Source organism: Phyllostomus discolor, chromosome 2, assembly GCF_004126475.2.
Source record: "Phyllostomus discolor isolate MPI-MPIP mPhyDis1 chromosome 2, mPhyDis1.pri.v3, whole genome shotgun sequence".
NCBI lineage: Eukaryota > Metazoa > Chordata > Mammalia > Chiroptera > Phyllostomidae > Phyllostomus > Phyllostomus discolor.
In genome coordinates, this window is record NC_040904.2 from 10,357,255 (window position 1) to 10,379,492 (window position 22,238).

The window sequence follows — 22,238 nt, forward strand, 5'->3', positions numbered from 1 at the left end:
TGGCTCCTTCTCTGCAGTGCTCAGTGGCATGGATTCTGGAAGCTCCATCAGCTGAGATTAGCATAGGCAAGACTGAGGGAGTCGTTAGTGGCAAAACTTTGAGTGCCCCTGACAGCCACAAGGGTTGCCTGGGTCCTTGGTGGTGAAAGCTGCTGGAGTCTTCTGCTCTCCTTTTCCTCCAAAGGGGAATGTCACAGCTGAGGGGATCCCTTTTGGTGACAAGCTATGTGAGAATGGGGATGGATTGACACATGAAATGTTACCTTTGTTTTTCTATGTTGCCATCTTTTACTTTTGTGCTCCGCTGGGTTGCTGTAGCTCTCGAATTATACTTCAGAGCTCTCTCAGAGCTATTTTCATAAGTAGTGTCTATTAATCATTGTTTTTCTGGAGGTGCAAGTGCTGGGACCTCCTAGTTTACCAGTCTTGCTGATGTCATACTCCTAAATGTTCATTGTTTCTTTCTTTCTTTGTGTAAGAAATAAAGATGGGCCCTGGCTGATGTGACTCAGTGGACTGTGTGCCAGGCAGTGAACCAAGAGGTTGGCAGTTTGATTCCCAGTCAGGGAACATGCTTGGGTTATAGGCCAGGTCTTCAGTTGGGGGTGTGTGAGAGGCAACCACACTTTGATGTTTCTCTCCCTCTCTTTCTCCCTCCCTTCCCCTCTTTCTAAAAATAAATAAATAAAAAATGAAAAAAAGAAATAAAGATGATCCTTGGGGGACAGGCATTTTTACATGGTATTGACTTCAGCTGGGGTGCTTTCATGGTGCTAAGGTTAATTGGGACAGAGTAGGACCCAAGGAAAACTAGCTGGCTTCTGCTTCTTCCTAAGGCACTGATGACTGTCCTTGATACTGAAATGAGGCTCAGAGGACAGAAATTTCGGGCAATGTTGAAAGGTAAAGGGGTTTCTTCTTATAGAAAACGATATAATTGGTCTATTTAGATTGGAATTGACCCATTTCCAGATTGGAAATGTCTCAGGTTGGCAGGATTTGGATCACAGGTCTTTTTCAAGAGCTATGGATGGGTCAGCCATTACAATTAAGATCAGTCTAACCATACCCCCTCAACCAGGACACTGTGGGAAGAGAGGCTGATCTAGATTGTTGGGTTGATCATCCACAGGTAAGTAACACAGTCTATAAACTGAGCTATGTCATAGGGATTGGAGGCCCAAGGAGGATCAGAGACACCCAGACATATCTGTTGGAGATCGTGAAGCTGAGAATCCCGTGATGCATTCCACACTTAGGCACTGGACCCTCCAGGTTGCTCAATACAAGAAGTCTTAGTTGGTTCATGATCATAGACATTCACAATGCCAGGGCTCATGGGATGAGTGTTTGTAGAAGTTACAGGTAAAGAGTTCTTCTCCTTTACTAAAATGATTTGGTTTGGTGCTTCTAATGCCATACTTGGCCAAGTTTGTAGCTGCTGCTTCCTCCTTTTAATGCACTGGTTCTTGAACCAAGTCTTTATTATTAACTCATCAATTTGAGTTGTTGAAGTGAAGTTCTGCTATGGTAGCCCAATGTGGGTACTTGGTCTTTTCAAATCTATCTTTCAGTATTCTAAGCTGTTCTGGACTAAAACGTTGTGTGGTGCTAGCAAGCAGATCTTGGCTTTTCTGCCATAAATCTTTAAAAGGTAGAATGATCTGCTGTGTGTGTTTATGAGCCATCTGTATTTCATCTCTGTGAGGGGTCCTATTTTTTATCCAATCTTAAAGTCTCTTTAATTTAGTTAGGATTTTTTATACCAGTTATATTTAATGTGAATATCGGTATGATATGCTATTGGTTTCTGTTTGTCTCATTTTTAATTAGACCCTCTTTTTCTCTTTTTTCTGCTTATTTTGGATTATTTATGATCAATTTTATTACCTTTACTAGCCTATTAGTTATACTCTTTGCTTTTAGAGGTTGCTTTAGGATTTATTGTATATATGCTTAACTTATTACTGCTTGTCTTCAAGTAATATTATATTCATTTACTTGTAGTGTAAAGCCTAAGAACTGCCCTGACTGGTGTGGCTTAGTGAATTGAGTGCTGGCCTGTGAACCAAAGGGATGCTGGTTCAATTCCCAGTCAGGGTACATGTCTGGGTTGCGGGCCAGCTCCCTGGTAGGGGGCATGTGAAAGGCAACCACATATTAATGTTTCTCCCCCTTTCTTTATCCCTGCATTCCCCTCTTTCTAAAACAAACAACCCCCACTAAGAACAATAACTTCTATGTAAGTTTTCCTGGCCTTTATGTCATTGTCATGCCATTTTACTTCTGTATTCTTACAAACTCCACAATACATGGTTATTATTTTTGCATTAAATGGTCTATTACCTTTAAAACAACCTTAAAAATTAAGGAAATATGCATTTCTGTTTATTCATGAACTTTCTGTTTTCAGTGCTTTTCATTTCTTATATAAGTCGAGATTTTCTTCTGATTATTATTTTCTTTTTGTGTGATGGGCTAACTTTAATGTTTTTCCTAGTTCAGGTATGTTGGACATAAATTATTTTAGCTTTTGTCTGTTGCAGAAAGTCTTTATTTTGCCTTTGTATTTGAAAGTCATTTTTACTACATATGGTATGTCAGGTTGACAGTTTTTTTCCTTCATTACTTTAGAGATATAATTTCATTAACTTCTGGTTTGCATTGTTTCTGAAAAGTCCTGTGTCCACTATGTCTGTGTTTGTTTCTCTGTACATGATCCTTCCCTCCCTCCCTCTCTTTCTCTCTTTCTCTTTTTTTGTGTCTGTGTTTGAAGGCAGTATGTTTAATGTCTAAACAATGTTTCTTTACATATTTTTATGTTTTTCACAATCTCAGGCAGGAAGAAATATGTCATCAAGTGATAAAGCATCTGGTTCCCCTCCTCAGGGCTGCTGGTAGAGTCAGGGCTTGAGGTGGCTGGGAAGGTGCTGAGTGCTAGAACTTTCCCTGTGCTGCTGTACACCTCACTGGGTCTATTTCCACTTTAGCCCTGATAATGAAGGTGGAGTAGGGAGGTGGGGATGAGCACTTGCAGTGAACCTTTCTTCCTAATGGCCCCTTCGATTCCAGCTACTTTGAGAAAAACAGAAGATCTCTAGGTGGGGTGAGTTTGCAGGAGAGAAGACCACTGTTTTGAACATAAACTCCCATCCTGGGGTGATCAGCTTTAAACAGGCCATCTAATCTCCCTCAGCCTCGGTCATCTCATATTTCAAGTGGAGTTAAGACTATCTACCTCAAAGATTAGAATGCAACATTGTGGGACCCTTAATAAGTAGCTAGGATGCAAGCTGTCTTTTTATTTAAAAAATATCAAAAATAGGAACATTTCATGAATTTGTATGTCATCCTTCTGCAGGGGCCATGCTAATCTGCTCTGTATTGTTCCCATTTTAGTGAATGTGCTTCCAAAGCAAGCACCATGTTTCTTTGTTCGCTGGCTGCTTTTAAGTTTTTCTCTTTAGGTAAATTGATTACTATGTGCCTTGGTTTAATTTCCTTTGTGTTTTTTCTGCTTGGGATTTATTGACTTTTTTGGGTCTATAGGTTCATAATTTTTATCAATTTTTGTATTATTTCTTTAAATATGTTTTTGTCTCAACCTGGACTCCACTCTTAAATCCTCAATTACAGGTATATATTTTTTAATTTTTTTTTAGGGAAGAGGGATCTCTCATTTTAGATAGTTTTTGTCTGCACATACTGCTTTGTCTGACTATTGACTAATCTTTCCTTTTGACTGATATAACATTAATCCCATCTAGTGTTTTTTTCACCTCTGATATGTAATATTTTTTATTTCTAGATGTTTGATTTGGGTCTTTTTTAATGCTTTTTATGTCTGTCTCTCCATAGCATGTTATCTTTTCCTTTATTTTCTTAAACACATACAGTGCATTTATAATAGCTATTTTAAGAACCTTGTGTAGTAATTATTTTTGTGTGTAATGTCTGAATCATTTTCTTATTGATCAACTGTTCTCATTATGAGATTTTTTTGCATGCTTGTTATTTTTTGAATAGGTGGAAGACATAGTGCAATTTATGTTGTTGGGTTCTATATTCTTTTTTTTTTAAGATTTTATTTATTTTTTAGAGAGGGAATGGAGGGAGGGGGAGAGAGAGAGAGAGAGAGAGAGAGAGAAACATCAATGTGCGGTTGCAGGAGGCCGTGGCCTGCAACCCAGGCATGTGCCCTGACTGGGAATCAAACCTGTGATACTTTGGTTCGCAGTCCGAGCTCAATCCACTGAGCTATGCCAGCCAGGGCCAGGTTCTATGTTCTTTTAAATATTTTAAATTTTCTTGTTAGAGTCCATTTGAGTTAGAAAGTTTAGATCTTTTGCTGGCTTGCCGTTCAAGCTCTTAGTTTAGTACATCAGTTTTGGCAGCTCTTAGTTTAGTACATCAGTTTTGTCCGGTGCTAATGTGACTCTGCTGCTGAGGTGACACTCTTCCAGGAGCTCAGCCTTGTGTCACAGGGTTCCCTGGTCTGGTTGTTGGGAATGAACACATTTTTAGAGCTGTGGGCACTACAACTCTTCTTGTCCTTCTTTCTCTTGGCTTTCTCTGGTTGCAGATAGTTTGCTCACTCACATGTGCTAATCCATGTTCGGGTGAAGACTGAGGAGACATAGCACCCTCCACCCTACGGCTCTCTGGAACATTTCTCTGTGTGGTGCTCTCCTTTCTGGTACTCTGCTCTGCCCATTGTAGCTGTCATTGCCTCCCCGAATCTCAATGCTGTTTTTTCCTTTCAGGACTGCTTGCTTTGCTTGGGCCCCTCTTCTGCACTGTGGCCTGGAAGCTCCCCACACTGCAGGCTGCGTGATCAGGATGCATCACATTTTTTCTTTCCCTCAGTGATCATTGTCCCATGATGCCTGTTTATCCTATGTCTGAACACCGTGTCTCAGGTCTTTTGTCTGTTTCTCAATTGTTTGAGGCAGGAGAGTCAATCCCTTTTCCGTCATGGATGAAAGTAGATGTCCTCCTTTGGCAGTTTCTGATACCTCCATCCTCTTCAGACTGAGGCTTTTGGGCTGCCAGAAGGAGTCTCCAGTAACATTGTTTACATACACTGAAGTCTTTGCACAGGCAGGCCTCCGTGGCCTGGTCACAGTTTAGGGCAGCCTAGGGTTCTGAGCACTTATTGATACTTTTTAAGTCCAGGGTCAGTTTCAAATCTAACTACTTTTTGTGGAATTCCTTCTCTGGAAAACTGTATTGACTTTCCAAATAATTGATTTATGATTACATTTTTTTAATATAAATTACTTTGGTTTGATGAAGTTTGATGTCTAAGGTATAGAGCATTCTTTGCATTATTTTCTACCTGTGATTTTCAATTATAATCCTTTTTTAACCTGTTTACAGGGCTGTGTCCAGAGAGAGAAGATCTTCACATGGTTCCATGTAAGTAGTACTTCTTAAAATGCCTTTATGGAGGGTATGTCTTTAATTGAGTGATTCTTTCTACAGCAGTGATTTTTTAAAATCTTGTTTGCACCTGAAGCCACATGTCTTACTGCCCTTCCTTATGGCCTGGTTTTATGTCACATGAGGGACCTGTTACAGGTCAGGGTGCAACAACAGTACCAGTGATATGCACGATTTCCCGTCTGGCTTTTGTAGGACCAAAGTTGAAAAAGAAGTGGTTTTCTCCTTTTCCATTAACCTTTGTTCTCCAAAGTTAACTCGACCAAACTGTCCAGTAGTGGACCTGAGGCCAGTTGTTAGTGTGTTCTACACAGACACATGCCTCTTTCTCATGCTCCAGTGGTGCTCACCAGCCAGGAGTGATGAGTGTGTGCTGTGGCCATGATGACTTGTCCGGGCCATGTGGACACCTATTTGTGGCTGTGTCTCCAGTTTTGCAAAACCACCTTGAAATGACTTCTTTAAAATTTATCCTTAAGAGATCTGTTTTTCTAAAACTTATAATATTTTCTAAAAGTTTTTAGCGGTCTTGTATGGAATACAAATTAGCAGCTAATTTTTATGAAATGCCTGATTTGTGTCAGCTATGCTGGTCTAAATATCTTGCTTAGTCCCCACATGCCCTCTGAAGTAGGTACTCTTCTACTCACTTCCAAGGCTCACGGAAGTGACGTCACCGTGGCAGTCAGTGGGGAGACTGGGATTTGAGCCAAGGCCTCTGACTTTATTAGCCTGAATCCGCTTCACGAGGGTAGAATAAGTGGGAGCTGCCTGGATGCTGTGAGGTGGGCCCTGAACTCAGTGTCTGCCCTTCCCGTGGAGTGGTTTTGGTGGCAGCCCCGACTGGCCACCATGGAGTGCTGAGCTCAGCCATCCTGGTGGGAGGGCGATACAGGCACAGCCCACTGACCTTCCAGGGCCTGCTGTCTGCAGCAGGGCAGTGACTTCATCAGCAGCCCCCCTTGGCAGATGGTGGCAAGGAGTTGGGAGCATGTGCACATATGTATTCAGGGCTGTTGGTTAACCCAATCCTGAACATTTGAAGAGGAGCATTCTTATTTAACAAATTGTTTGAATAAAGACCTTGTTTGTTCTTTCCTTTATTCAGCAAGTATTGATGGAATGCCTATGATGTGCCAGGCACTCTTCTAGAATACCTTTAGTTTACATCCTTATGGGGGTTACAAAACATAAATACTGTAAGTAACAATGTGTCAGGTGGTGATGCTGCTGTGGAGGAAATGAAGAATGGGGAGAGCTGTGGGAGTGCTGGGCGCAGTTTTGAATGGGCAGTCAGTGCAGGCCCTGAGAAGGGAACAATTGAGCAGAGCCATGAAGGAGGTGCAGGAGCAAGCCCTATGGGTGTTGGAGGGTGAATGGCTCCAGGCCCCAGGGGAGATGGAGCAGAGGCTCTGGGCGATGTGCCTGGCGTGTTCATGGAGCAGCAAGGAGGTCAGTGTGGCTGGACCCAAGTGGAGTGAAGGAGCAGGGCAGGAGCTGATGTCAGTGGGTATCAAAGACACATCAGGGCCGTAGAGGCACATCCTGAGGCCACTTGCTGTGTCAGGAATGGGGGCTGACTGTGGGAGTGGGGGTCCAGGTAGTCTTTTTTCCTATCTTTGTTGGATTGTTTTTTTCAAACTGAAGCTGTTACATAGAGAACATCCAGATTCCTCCTGGCTTGGGACCAACACTGTAATTGTGCAAATCTGGATCTAATTTTCACAGAAACCCCAAGGGAAGGGCCCCTGGAACTCAGGCATATAAACAAGGCCCCGGATATGCTGGGCCTCTTTCCCCATAGACATTGGTGTTGTCCAAATTCCTCCGCCCTAGTTCGGACCGACTGCAGTTCTGGAGATGAATAAACATGTCTGGGTGGGCCAGGCTGGCTGAGTTACCCAGCCTGTTGGCGCTGCACAGCGCCCGCTGGCTCTGCGCCATAGGAGACAAATAATGTGTTTGAGCCATCAAGACTGCAGTTCCAGAGGGCTGCAGCCGGGATCTGGGAATTCCCTGAGGCTTGGTTAAGTGAAGGCAGCCAGCTTTTTATAGGGCACCTGTGGCCTCTTCTGCAGGTTTGAAGGGAGCTATTAGGAACACTCATCTGGTTGGAACAGAAATGGCTCTGCTTCCCTTGGCAGTCCTGGTTGAGTCCTGCAGCGTCTTCCAGTGGGATTCCTGGGGATGTGATGAGCCAGTATGGAGTTCATCTGCAGTGGGTGATGCCCAGGGGAACTGGTGGTTTGGAAGAACTTGGATTTCCATTTTCACGTCTCTGAGAACTTTCCACACTTCCGTAGACTGAGGCGAAGGGCAGTCTGACTTAGTGAAGCTGAAGATGGGCTTCTGGCTTCAGTGTGATGCCTGCGCTTAGACAAAGCTGGGGTTCCTGAAAGCCCACTTTGTTAGGCAGAGGGGAACCGGGGATCCTACAGCTGGCTGGTGGCAGAGACCCCTCCTTGCCCTGCTCAGGCCTGGGCCTTAGGCTGCACTAAGAGCAGGAAATTAAGAGATAATGATAACAGGAACTTTGTTGACATTTTTATTTACTTTGAGGTCTTTTAGTGTTTGTAATACTGAATTGGTTATTTGCTTTTCACAGCTTTTTTCCTGCATTACATTAAGATAACAACTTTCACTATAGACTTGAATTGGAACATTAAAACATAACTTTAAAACTCACCTAGAGTAGGTACAGACAGGAGGACTGTGCCAATGAGCTTGCTGGCTGGGACTCCTCCCTCAGAGGCCCCCTTCCTGCTGTGTCCTTGGTGACCCTGCTACACGTAGTCTGCAGTTCGCAGGGCAGGCCTGTGATCACTTTCTCATAAACACCCCTGACTCCTTCATGTAGTTGAGTGTCCATTGGGCACGATAACAGCACGGCATTGCAGGGAGACCACGCAGCCCTGCAGACTGGTCAAGGAACTTCACGGCTTCCATCCCCACCCCAACTCTGGTCACACGTCCCTGGTGGGTTTGCTTTTATCTGAGGCCATGCTTATACATCTGATCTTCCTTCCTCAGATTTTAGTCTCAGCCGGTACTGTGCCTCTTTCCCACCTGGAATGCTGCCAACCTGCCCCTCCACTTGATGCCCCCTGCATCCCAGTACCGGCCCTCTCTCGGTCACTTGGGGACTTGCTGCTGCCTCGGTGGTGCCACCTCACTCCTGGGCCTCAGCTGCTTCTTCCTGACAGATCACCTCTGTTAGTATCCAAGATCCTTGATACTCCCATCTTAAAATTAATTAAAAAATTCCTCCCTTGATTTTCAGTCAGAGTGGGAGATTAAATTTATAGTGACCTCTGCTTCTTTTAAAAGCCCACTAAAAGGGCACAACCTACCAAGAGATTAAGAGAGGAGGCGACAGAATTTGGAAAATTTGAGAAATAAATGGACAGAGGGATCTAGTAGATCTGAAAAGCAGAAAACTGAGAGGCGTGTGTGTGTGTGTTGGGGGCCTGGGAGGTGAATATACTGCACTGCAGACAGTTACCCCTCCACCAAGTCTCAGGACTGATTCTGAAAATGGGGTGGTGGGAGGTGGGTGGAAGGAGGCAGCAATGAAAATAGGGCTGAAATAGGAAATTAGTGGAAAGAAGCAGTCACACTCTTAGCCCTCTCCCCTAGCAAGCCTGAAAATCCTTCCCCACCCTGGCTGAAGACTGCAGGTTCCTCCCCTCAGGGGGGGAACTGGAGTCTTTGGGCACAGCAGAGGGGGCAGTTCTAAACAGAAAGTAGAACAAGCTCCTGCCCTAATGGCCCCACAACACTGGAAACCTGGGTTGGACTGTTGGATGTGTGTGAGTAGATCAGGCTGTTCCCTGCTATGTTTGAGTGACCCCTGACCGAGTGTTTGGAGGTAAATTGACATAAGTGCACAGGACACTCAGCAAACCCTTATTAACTCTAGGAAGCACAAGAAGGGGGATGAAGCAGGAGGAGGAATAAGGTCACAGAGCTCCTGTGTGCATGTCCTGACAGTGCGTACTGGAGATTGATGGTCAGACCAGATTGGGCAGAGGTGTGTGGGTGGCTGTGAGGGTTAATTTCATGTTTGTAATAGGAAGTTAGTGGATGATACAGACTGTAAGGTCAAGAAGAGCGAACTGAACCTGGGAATTAGAAATGTGGAGAGAAATACCAAAAGGAGGAGAGAAGAACCAAGAGAAATGCCTGTGGGAGGGGATGCTGTTTTCACCATAAGTTTTGTGGAATTCTTTGACTTGAAAACTGTGTACATTTACAATTTTGTTAAAAATAAAATTGAAAGGTAATATAGCAAATACTGTTTTTCAAAAAAATAATAATGAAAACAAGGCCTCTCCACTCTCTCCTGTCTCCTGCAGGGCCAAGCTGGACTGTGTGGCCATCTGGTCCTCCCCAGCAGGGCTTTGTCTGCACCATTGGGCTGGTTCACGTGGTCTCTGCCTCCCCCAGATCTGGTGAAAAAATCTTTCTCCTCAGGGGCTTGAGCTCTGCAGCTTTAGACCCATACAGCAACCCCTTCCCTTGACGCCATGCATCCCAGGCCCCCGTGTTTGTTTGTGTGTCTGTCTTGCTTCTCCCCCACACACGTGAGCCACTCTGTCGTGATGCTCAGTGAAGACCCTGCTGGTGGTTGGTGCTTGGGGGACTCCTGGGCCCATGGCACTGCTGCAGACATTTTGGTCTGTTTCACTCCAGGTTTTGCATCAGGGATTAAGGTGTATATACACTTCTATGCCCTGCTTTTAAACTGAGTGATATACTACAAAATGTTCTACGTCATCCAGTTGAATACCTTATTTTTAAAAAAATTCTCACCTGAGGGTGTGTTTATTGATTTTAGAGAGGGGGGAGTGGTTGGGAAACAGAGAGAGAGAGAGACATCAATATCCACGCCCCGACTAGGGATTGAATCCACAACCTTTTGGTGTTAATTGGGACAGTGTTCCCACCGAGTCACCCTGCCACAGTGAAAGTCTCATTTTTTAAAGGTTGCATGGTTTCCACTTTATGGATGTAGGTATTTATTAAACCATTCCCTTCTTGTTTAATAAATTTGGGTTTTTCTCAGCTCTGCCACTGATTTGAGTATCCTTGTGCATAAGTCAGCTTCCCTTCATTGTGAAGCAGTGTGGAGTATTCATCCACATGGGATTCCTGGGTCAAAAGACATGGATATTTTAAGAGGTATAATGTATCACTGCCAAATTGATCTCAAGATGGCTAGATGAGAGCAGCATACAGTGCCTGTGTTACTGTGTTCCTGAAAACGGGAAACCAACATAATGTGTACAGTGGATCAAGCTTTGTCACTATAGTTAATTTAGTCTTTTCCTTATATGTAAAACAGTTTTATTGAAAACGTTATGCTTTTACCTTCATGCTGTTCTCTCCAGTCAACTCATTCATCTTGTAATCTGATGTTGGTGTTTTGGGCAGTTACATGAGTATTTTCCTTTGTAATGTCATCATCTATTGTGTTTACATTTAGAAACCTCTTCCATCCTGAAATTGGGGTGACCATTTACATTTTTCACTTTTACTTTTTGCATTGACCTATGTAATCCACTTGGGATTTAATTTGATATGTGTTATTAGATGAAGACATAAGTTATTTTTCTTTTCTAAGTACTAAAAACACTTATTTGTTGAAAAGTACTTCATTTTCCCAGTAATATGTGTTGCTATTTTTTCCCTCCTGCTTTTATTTATTTATTTATTTTTAATATATTTTCTTGATTATGCTATTACAGTTGTCCCGTTACCCCTCTTCATTCCCCTCCACCCTACACACCCTCTCCCACCCACATTCCCCCCTTTAGTTCATGTCCATGTGTCATAAGTTCTTTAGTTTCTACATTTCCCATACTATTCTTGCCCTCCCCCTATTTTCTACCTACCATCTATGCTACTTATTCTGTGTACCTTTTCCCCCCTCTCCTCTTCCCACTTCCCTAACCTTCCATGTGATCTCTATTTCTGTGGTTCTGTTCCTGTTCTAGTTTGCTTAGTTTGTTTTTGTTTTTGTTTTTGTTTTAGGTGTGGTTGTTAATAATTGTGAGTTTGCTGTCATTTTATTATACATGTTTTTTATCTTCTTTTTCTTAGGTAAGTCCCTTTAACATTTCATAAAATAAGGGCTTGGTGATGATGAACTCCTTTAACTTGACCTTATCTGAAAGCTTAGCTGGATAGAGCAATCTTGGATGTAGGTCCTTGCCTTTCATGACTTGGAATATTTCTTTCCAGCCCCTTCTTGCCTGCAAGGTCTCTTTTGAGAAATCAGCTGACAGTCTGATGGGAACTCCTCTGTAGGTTACTGTCTCCTTATCTCTTGCTGCTTCTAGGATTCTCTCCTTCATTTTTACCTTGGCTAACGTAATTATGATGTGCCTTGGTGTGTTCCTCCTTGGGTCCAACTTCTTTGTGACTCTCTGAGCTTCCTGGACTTCCTGGAAATCTATTTCCTTTGCCAGATTGGGGAAGTTCTCCTTTATTATTTGTCCAAATAACTTTTGCACTTGTTGCTCTTCCTCTTCCCCTTCTGGTACTCCTATAATTCGGATGTTGGAACATTTAAAGATGTCCTGGAGGTTCCTAAACCTCTCCTCATTTTTTTGAATTCTTATTTCTTCATTCTTTTCTGTTTAGTTGTTTCTTTTTTTCCTTCTAGTCCACTCCATTGACTTGAGTCCCAGTTTTCTTCCCATCACTATTGGTTCCCTGTGCATTTTCCTTCTTTTCACTTATTGTAGCCTTCATTTTTTCATTTAATTTGCAACCAAATTCAACCAATTCTGTGAGCATCCTGATCACCAGTGTTTTGAACTGTGCATCTGGTAAGTTGGGTATCTCTTGGTCTCTTAGTTGTATTTACTCTGGAGCTTTAATCTGTTCTTCCATTTGGGCCTTTTTTTTGGGGGGGGGGCATCTTGTTTTGCTTGTTACATATGAGGGGTAGAGCCTTAGTTGTTCACCTGGGCAGGGTAACCCAGTTGCTGGGTTGTGACGCTATATGTGGGGGTGGGGTCCGAGAGGGAACAATGGCGCTTGCTCTGTTTTCTGCTGGATTTCAGTCCCTTCTGCTGCTTCCCCCAAGCAAACTGGGACCTTCTGGTGCTAATTCCTGTGTGGGCGGGCCTATGCATGTTCTAGGACCCCATGGGTCTCTCCAACGAACTCTCCTGTGAGGCTGGGAGTCTCTCCCTGTGCCTCAGCCTCCACAGGTGTTTTCAATCAGTGTCCGGAGGCTCTGTTTCCTAGAGCTGGGACCCTGGGTTACGCTCAGTGCCTTGCTTCACAATTGCTGCCTTGCTGGGTCTGCCAGTTGCCAGCTTGAGCCCGTGGTCTGCCAACTTCTGCCTGCACAACCAGGGTCTGCCCGCTATGCGGTCTTATGTGCCTGGGATGACTTAAATGCCAGGTCCCACCGCTCTTCCTGCCTCAATCCCTTTCCTCCTGGTCTGGATGAACATGTCTATTTTAACTCCTTGGTTGTCCAACTTCCATACACTTCAATTTTCTGTCAGTTCTGGTTGTTATTCTATTTCTAAATTGTTGTTGTCCCTATCTTGGTTGTGCGAGGAGGCACAGTGTGTCTACCTATGCCTCCGTCTTGGCCGGAAGTCGTGTTGCTCCTTTTGTCCTGTATGTGCATCTTACATGAAAATATTTATATACTAGTGTCTGTTTCCAAGTTCTCAAATTGATCTGTTTGTTCTTGTGCTGGTACAACTATTTTAATTATTTTAGTTTTATGGTACATTTATGTGATATCATCATTATTTAAAAATATTTTGGCTATTCTTGGCTACTTACTTTCTAGATGAAATTTAGAATGATGATTTTCAAGTTAACAAAGTTAATTTGAGATTGGGATTACATTTTAGAGGAATAAAACCTGTAATTTAAATTGTAAACAGCTGAAATTTTAACAATATTAGTTTCTAGTTTGGGAAAATATTCTATTTCTCCATTCTGTTATTAGCCTTCAGTTACATTTTGTAGCTTTCTTGCTGTAGGTACTTTTCTCTTTTAAACTCTTTTCCAGTATCTGGTTATTGTAATAAGGAGTTTCCCTATTATATTTCTCTAATACTTAATAGTTTATAAGAAAGTTATCAATTTTTATGCATTTGAGTGTGGCCATATGTTTTAAAATGCTTTTAGTTGCAATAGATTTCTCAGTTGGATTTTGACTTATCCCAGACTTGACCCAAGCATTTTTACCATGAAGTATGCTTGCTGTTTGGTAAATCCTTTATATCAAGTAACAGAAGTCTTCTCCTAATTATTGCTAATCTATTTCTTGATTTAAAAAGCCAAACAAGAGTTATATTTCACTAAATATGTTCATTGCTGCAATTAAGTTAGTTACATGACTCCTCCTTTCATTTCTTTTTTTTAAAATTTTTGTTCTGATATGGTTGTGTCCTTTTTCCTACCACTGCTTAACCCCTTTCCACCCACTCTCACATCCCACCCTCCATCCTTCCCCGCTTTGGCTTTGTCCATGGGTCCTTTATACATGTTCCTTGAACGACCCTTTTTCCTTCTTTCCCCCACCCCATTATCTCCCCGCCCCACTGTGGTTACTTTCAGTGTGTTCTTTATTTCAGTGTCTCTGGTTATGTTTTGCTTGCTTGTTTGTTTTGTTGATTAGGTTCCACTTATAGGTGAGATCACATGGTATTTGTCTTTCACCGCCTGGCTTATTTCACTTAGCATAATGCTCTCCAGTTCCATCCATGCTATCTCAAAGGATAGGAGCTCCTTTCTTTCTGCTGCGTAGTATTCCATTATGTAAATGGTACTAGAATTTCTTAATACAGAAAATTCTTAATATGGAAAATTGATGAAATTCTGTGTTGAGTCTTGTAATAAATCCTGTTAGTGCTTATTGATATTTTTAATACTTTCTCCCATTGTAATACCCTTCCAATATTTTATTTTATTATTTTTTTTCTTTTTAGTTTTTAGTTTTTTTAATTTTGATGTGGTTATGTGAGGAGACGAGCCGTGTTTACCTATGCCTCAATCTTGACTGGAAGTTCCTTCTCCTATTTTTGTATCCTTTGTTTAAATATGTATTTTTGTGTCATCTGTTATAGAAAGCAAATGCTGTTGGCCTAATATTTAATCTAATTCCTCTGTCAAAGCTCCTAAGCCTGGAGTCTATTCGGTAGACAGATTGTTGACTGCCTATACAATTTCTAATTTTTTTCCTTTGAAAATAGTCCATTTCAGGGAAGTTTTCAGGCATGTGGGCACAGATGTATACATATGTGCTTTTAGACTTTTTCTATCTTCTTATCTCTTATTGCATTCTTTTAATTTGTAATGCTTATTTCAGTTTTTTCATCAGATTTATCAAATTTGTCTTCATTTTTATTTAGCTATTTTATTCTTTAATAGCTTTCAGTATGTTAATTATTTATAGTTTATTTACATTTAATTTCTCATTTATTGCACATTGTTTTTCTTCCTTTAGGTTTACCCTGTTATCTCTATAGCCTTTTGAATGTTCTTTGGTCTATTTTAACCTGTTTTCTAAGCAATGTATCTGGCTTTCCATTTTCTTTCAAGACACTTTAAATTCCATCCCATTGGTTTGATATGACCTGTTCTCATCAGACATTTGTCATTTCCATTCTTTGTTTTAAAATTTTCTAGATGATTTTCCCCTCTTGAGGAAGACTGTGCTTTTGTTGTTATTCCCAGTTTTAAAGCTTTACATTCTAGAGAATACGGCCTGTCTACCTCAGCAAAGGTAGACGCACTGATCCCTTGGGGCTCTGGTCATGTTGGAACAGTGACCCAAGCTTGACTAGGGCTGGTGGTTGTTGGCTGGGGACCTGCAGAGGAAGACACACCATGATTCGCTGGGGTAAGGTGAGAGCACACAGACAAGGGGGCACAAGAGTGACACCAAGGGAATGTCACACCTGGGGCTGGAGAGAGGGGAAGAGCACATACAATAAGAAGTGAATCTGGAGTTGGGGAGCAGATTCCCTTCTGTGTGGGATCCAAGGGAGAAGTGTTCCAGGGGCATTTGGATCCCTGCTGTGAGCTGAGATGAGGATGGGGATGAGAGACCTGGGAGATACATGTGACAACAGCATAGCTGAGCCCATGGGGGCTGCACTAGAGAGCGATCAGTGGCAGAAACAGAGTTCCCCAAACACACAGCTTTAATAAATCAAGTTTGTCTCCTGGAAATAACAGTTCTGGAGAGGAGTAGGCTGGGTTCCACTAGGCCTCCTGCCCAGAGGCATGACCACCCAAGACTCTGGGTGCATGCCTTTTTGTGTATGGTTCTACCACACTCAGTTGGCATTACCTCTAGTACAATAAAATGTATGTGCATCTTCTGTGTTGTCACCATGTGGAAGCAGAAAGGGTAAATGATAGCACTTTAAGGATGTGAAACGTAAGTTATGGCAACTTGAATCATGGTACACATTGGACACTGCAAGCCAACAGTGTCATCCAGGACATGGGAAACCAGTGGTGTCATACTGGACCACTGCACATTAACTCTGTCATACAGAACCACTGCATACCAATGGTGTCATACAGGACCACTGCATACCAGGAGTGTTATACAGAACCATGGCATACCACTGATGTCATCCAGGACCGCTGCAAACAGATGGTATCATCCAGGACCACTGCATACCAATGGTGTTATGTAGGGCAACTGCTTACCAGCAATGTTATATAAGACAACTCTATACCATTGGTATTAAAAAGGAATACTATAAACCAATGGTGTCATACAAGACAACTGCTTACCAATGGTGTTGTACAGGACAACTGTATAGCAGGGGTGTTATACAGGATCACTGTATACCAATGATGTTATACGGGACAACTGTATACCAGTAATGTGGCAGAGTGGTCCCTGGTTTCCTGGAAGGTGGGGCCATACCATCTTCTGGGAGGCTCAGTGCTTATTCACAGCTCTGTGGTCATGAAGGAGGAAGAATGGACTTGGGAGGAATAGCTAGTCGTCGGCCACAGAGATGGATGAAGTGTGTGTAGCTTGATTTCACTGTACTTCAGAGTAAGGGAGGGGACTAGCAAGAGGATTTGTTGTTTGACAGGTAGGTGTGCAGTCCACATACTGTTAGGCCAGGATGGCCTAGGAGGCTTGATCTAGGAGGCTGTAGTCTAGGGGCAGTGTCACCTCTGCCCTCTGTCACCTGGCAGTGCCCCCTGAGGGAGTGCTGCCAGGGTGCTGGCCCCCTCCTGGGCATCATGCTGGCAGTAGTCCCAGCATCAGTGGGTACTGCCCACCTGCTCATCCCCCACGCCAAGATACCATCTCATTGTTGAACTCTGGGCCTTGGGACCAGGAAGATGAGTGAAGGTGTGGAGGTCCTAGTTTTCAGGAGGGGAGGACATTATTATATCCTCTCCAGGAGTGATGGTTAAGTGCTGATGGCTGTAGAGGCCTCCAGCCCAGCTGACATCAGACCCCTCTGAGGTTTCACAGTCCTGCCCTTCATTTCACATGTACTCCTTATTTATAGTGGGTGTAGGCACTCAAGGGGCTGAGAGAGTACTGAGTGCCACAGCCATGGAGACCTCAGACACTGGGGGCTTCACCTGCTCCCTCCTCTTAGCTTTCCTTTCTTCTGCGGTTGAGTGGCATTCATCCAGGGCACTCATCTTTCTTTGCCTTTTTCCTCTCACAGGGATGTGGGAGCATGCTGTGCTCCCAGAGGTTTAAGTTGAATTGCAGCTTGGCATGAAGGGGTTGGTTGCTTTTCACGAGATGACTCATTCACTCTTCCCTGTGCAGCCGCACCGCCAGGCTGTCTGGTGGCCCTGTATGCAGAGACAGTGATGGATCTGAGAACTGTTGTCATTGGTCTGCGGTGGCCATGATGGTGTACAGGGGTGGAGGAGTGCCCTCTAGGAGACATTCAGACAGGCAGGAGCCAGCTTGTCTGTGCACAGCCCATTCAACTCACACCCGGCCCCTTGAGCAGTGTTTTTTAGCAAAAGTGAGTCAGGTGCTCCCAGGTGTGGAGGGCTGTGAGCAGCCTGATGTATTCTACCTAGGGAATGTCATGCATAGTCGTCCAAGGGGCCAAGGATGCTTTACTTGTATGCTTAAGCAAACTCATTCAGCTATTTCAGGCTTCTGTTTTCTTTCTCCAGAAATGCACTGGCGCTTATAGATTACACCATTTGATTTAGTGCATATTCCCCTGCTACTGTGAATCTTATATTGCTTTTATGGGGGAGGCCACCTTCTCTTTGGGTATGAAGGGTAGCAGTGACACTGCAGTTACATTGAGGCAGAAGGAAGCTTTCATTATAGGCTTTGACCTTTTTCTAAGTGCTCTGGCTATTTTACTCTTTCAGGGCACGAGACCAACCCCCAGCTTTGCTACCCCTATGATTGAGGAAATGTGCTAGATATTAACACTGTTTCCTGCCCACTTCACATGCTGGTTATTAGGCTGTCTCTCAACTCCACTGAAATGCAGGGCACCATCTTTGCAGGGCCTGGGCCTCAGGCCAGAGCTAGTAGGGCTGGTGGCAGCTGGAGTGCAGCTGTTATAGGGAGCATGACAGTGAACTGTTCTTATTATCCCCTTGTATACATTTGGCAGAGCATGAACAGAAATCATGGTAAAAACTTCCTGGTAGGAGCCCACCTAGGCTGGTGGAGACAGCCTGGAGACCCCAAGGTGGCATTCTGCTTCCAGCTCTTGCCCCATATCACCCTATTACTCTGGCTACGTTGTTGCCATTTGCAGTGTTTCCCCCTCTGTGAGAAGGGATCTCCTTACCTGTTCTGCCCAGTCTCAGAGGAGGAACAGTGTTCTAGCCAAGAGGATGGCAGGTTCAGGCATTTGAGCTGTCACCGGAGGACGAGGGCGTTGGTGTCTTTCCAGGAATAAGTATGTGACCATGTGAGAAGACAGTTTCCACAGTCATTGCTGTATTCTAGGCCCTCGTTTCTCACTCAGTCCCCATAATTCTCCAAGATGTTTGATTGTCCTGCTTCATCAATAAGGACACTGGAGTTCGCACCAGAGCAGAGACAAGTCTGGCTATCCCATTCCAGAAGTTCTCTTAACCCCTTCATCTCATTAGTATTAAATTTTAAGAAGTTCAGGCTTCAAATACTCATGGCCAAATTATCTTCCAGGAAATTGGAGCATTTTTCATTTTCACCAGCAATTTTGGAGCTTGCCTGTTTAATTGTAACATCATCTATTGTCACAAAACCTTTTTTTTTCCAGGTTAATGGAGGAAAATACAATAAAAAAAGGACTAGAGGTATCACTGGCTTTGGTGTGACTGGGAAGGAAGTTCAGTTCAGTAGTGTGGGAAAGTGTAGACTGACTGGGCTGGCATTGGTGGTGGGGGTGCTGTTTACATGTCTGACTGAAAATATGGGTCTAGGAGAGAGCTGTTTGTGTTTTTTAATAGGAGCTATTTGAACAAGTTTACAACCCAAAGAAGAGTTAACAAAGAGACAAAGGTTGAAGAGTAAAGAGACAGAGAGTGTGGGAAGTTGCTTAGAAGTCAGTCCCCAAGGACTCAGCACAGGTTTGGACATGGAGATGGCAGAGCCGCTGTTTGCTAAGAATAGAGCTGTCTTGTCGGTGATCACTGACCTAGCTAGCTAACTGCTCTCTGTACTGCACTCCGGTGTTCTCGGTGGGCTCAGCCATATTGTCCACAGCCCTGGCTCCTCTCCAGGGCTGGAGCCGGTATGGGTGCAGGTGTCACACTTAGCTGTCTTGGGCCTTTAGTCTCCTTCAACCTAGGGCATATTCATAGCCTTCCTATCACCCTTATGACATTGAGATTATAAAGAATATGGTCCCTCCCTTTTCTTGGTTCCTCATGTGAAGTTCCAGTTGTGCATTCTTGGGTGGACTCTCCACCTGTGAGATAGGCCTTCTCAGGGCTTCAATGTCCGGCTGCCCTTTTGGGGATGTTAAACTGTTCACCTGATCAAGGGCTTGTCTGTTCTCTTCCCAGGATCCTGACTACTTTCCCTCTTGTGACTACTGATAATACGCAGTAGAGGGGAAAGTATTGTAAGAACATGCAGATATTCTGCTCTTCAGGAAAATTGAGAATCCATTGATGTTTTGGCTAGACTGGTCTTTACTTTGATGGTTGCAAAATGATGTTTGTCCAGCTCCAACAGTCTCTGAATACACTTGTTAGCGCTTGGCCATCTGCCGTGAGAAGGAGCCCTCCCCCCTTCCTTTTCTCCTTATCTATCTGTGTATTATCAGTTTAGTTTCATGGCTTCCTGTTTTTTAATTCTTTACTGTTCTCCTTTATAATTCTTCACTCTCCTCAATGACTTTGGAGCACAAATTATCCCAGATCAGCAGGAATTCTCTAGGCTGAATCCTGGCTCTGTGGAATGTCCCTCTTCCCTTCTTTCTTGTCTTAGCTCTGTGTCAGTGTGTTCAGGCTACTGTAACAAAGTACCACAGACCAGGTATCCCTTATCCACAACAGACACTTATTTCTGACAGTTCTGGAGGCTGGGAGTCCAAGATCAGAGTGCTGGCATAGCCGGGTTCTGGCTAGGCCCTCTTCAGTTGCAGGTAGACACCTCATTGTCCTCACATGGCAGAGTCCGAGAACTCTCTGGGGACTCTTTCATAAGGATACTAATCCCATCATGGGGATCCACCCTCACGACTTAATCACCTCTGAAAGGCCCTACATCCTGATACTATCACATTGGAGTTTAGGATTCAACATATTGATGTGTCTGTCATTCAGTCCATAACACCCTTTCTTATTTCCTCTTTCTCCCTCCTTCCCTTTCCTCCTTTTCTTACTTCTCCCTATTTGTTCTTAAATTTTTATTTTTAATATTTCTGGTATCATGTTTTAGGCTCATGTTCCTAACCTGCCCAGACCTGGAATCAGCATTTCTTTGAAGGTCTCTGCTTCCTTGTAGTATGGAAATGTTATTAAGCACCAAAATTTGAGTGCTCTAGTACAAGAAGCACCAGGTGTGCTTATTGTTCCTGGGGTGTCTTCACTTCTAACCCCTGTCCGTGGACAGAGATGGGAACTACGTCTGTACACATGTACACAAACATACATGCACACATGTATGCACATGTATAAATGCACACACATATATTATGTGTGTGTGTAATAAATACAACATTTACTGTATTTACAATCCTTTCACTTCCCATTAGCCCACACCTTGCAGATGACGGTGGTGGTGTAGTCTTTCACCAGCCCCTGAGAGCCACTCCTGCACATTCTGCATTCTTTTTTTCCTGCTGTCTGGTGCTGCTCCATTGTGTGACTCTCCTGCGGTTTACCTCATCATTCCCGTGATGCTAGGGTAACTAAGTTTATGTTATTACAGACTCTGACGAATAGCCATGTTACTGGTATTTTTTATCATGTCTTCTGGGTTGGCTCCTAGAAGTGCGACAGCTGGGTTCAGTGGAAAGTACATGTGTCATTTTGCTAGATATTTCCACATTTACCTCCTTAGGGGTTGCCCCATTGGCTGTTTCTACCACCAGTGTATCAGCATGTCTTTCCCACCACAGTCTGCCTTGCTAAGTGTATTCTTAAGCTTGTCAGTTTTTGCCAAAGTGACAGGAGAGCTGTGGTAGCTGAGTGTAGTTTTAATTTGCATTTCTCTCTTCCTATGAGTGAAATGGAACACCTTTTCACAAGTTTAAAGACATGTTTCTATCATGTTTTATGTCTTCTGCTTTTTTAAATAGGATTTCTGGTCATTTTTTGCCTTTCAAAAAAATTGGAGTTTCTTGTACATTAGGAATATTATTTCTTTTCTCTATGATATATGTTGTAATTTTTTCCTTTATTAATTTTCATAAATATTTTCTCATGGCATTTTTGCCATGCCAAATATTTTTATTTTTTATAAAGTTGAATTTATATGTCTTTTACTGAATCTGTTTTTTTATTCACAGTTATATATCCTTTTTCTACACTCAGATTAAAGAGAAAATTGCTCATTTTATCCTAGTTCTTGTGTAGTTTAATTTTTAATTTATTTTTAAGTAAAATGTTCAATATGTTGATTTTTAATGGAATATTAATTTTTCTATTTCATTAATTTCTGTTCTTATTTCCTTACTTTCTTGCTTTTCAGGGTTTACTTTGCTGTTCTTCTTTTAAAATTTATATTGGATGTTTGTGCATTCATATTCAGCTTTCTTTTCATATAAATAAGCATTTAAAGTTTAATCTTTTCTTGTAATGTACAGTTCATTGCAGTGCACAGTTTTAGATACCTAGTGTTTTATTATCCTTCACTCATAAATGTTGTCTGTCTCCACTATGATTTCTTTTTTGATTTAAGAGTTATTTGGAAGTTTCAGTTCCAAATACATCAAGTTTAAAAAATACAAACTACATTACAATATACACTTATATTTATATATACAGTATATTAAATATCTTATTTTTTTGGCTTACTGCATTATGGGTGAAGTGGTCTGTCTGCATGGTCTCATGTGTGTGGAGGGTGGTTTGTGTGTGGTTGTGCACAGTATATGTTCTGGTTTCAAAGCAGAGTATGCCTGCTGATATGGAGCATAAGCTCTTTGTGTTCAGTAGATGACACCTGGTAATCCTATTTAAACCATTTCTATCCTTAGAGATATTTTTCTGTAGCTGATGTGTTGATCCCAGTGATAGTTGTGTCCAAATCTGATCGTGGGATTGGGGATTTATCTATTTTCTGTTCCTTTTCTGATATTTGGACTTTGTTTGGGGTGCATGCAAGGCTGGAATCATTGTATGTTGCT

At 42.8% G+C, this 22,238-nt stretch overlaps 2 protein-coding genes and 1 non-coding gene across 12 annotated transcripts in view; 1 reads left to right on the forward strand and 2 right to left on the reverse strand.

Annotated features, from left to right (window-relative positions):
- Window positions 1-22,238, forward strand: part of PCBP3 (poly(rC) binding protein 3) — a 216,165-nt gene that overhangs the window by 63,147 nt on the left and 130,780 nt on the right. For 7 of the 10 annotated variants that reach the window (XM_028503755.2, XM_028503716.2, XM_028503681.2 and 4 more), the window contains one exon: window positions 5,380-5,418. The exons of the other annotated variants lie outside the window; for them this stretch is intronic. The gene's annotated coding sequence lies outside the window, so the exon portion shown is untranslated. The remainder of the gene's footprint in view (window positions 1-5,379; window positions 5,419-22,238) is intronic. 10 annotated transcript variants of the gene reach the window in all.
- Window positions 666-20,748, reverse strand: LEUTX (leucine twenty homeobox). Its single transcript, XM_036019839.1, is given in 2 exon segments — window positions 666-1,525; window positions 20,650-20,748. Coding segments are annotated over 2 exon segments (519 nt in total). The 3' UTR covers window positions 666-1,105.
- LOC114491155 lies at window positions 3,317-3,423 on the reverse strand. The gene has a single exon (XR_003683970.1). It is a non-coding gene; the product is annotated as a U6 spliceosomal RNA (small nuclear RNA).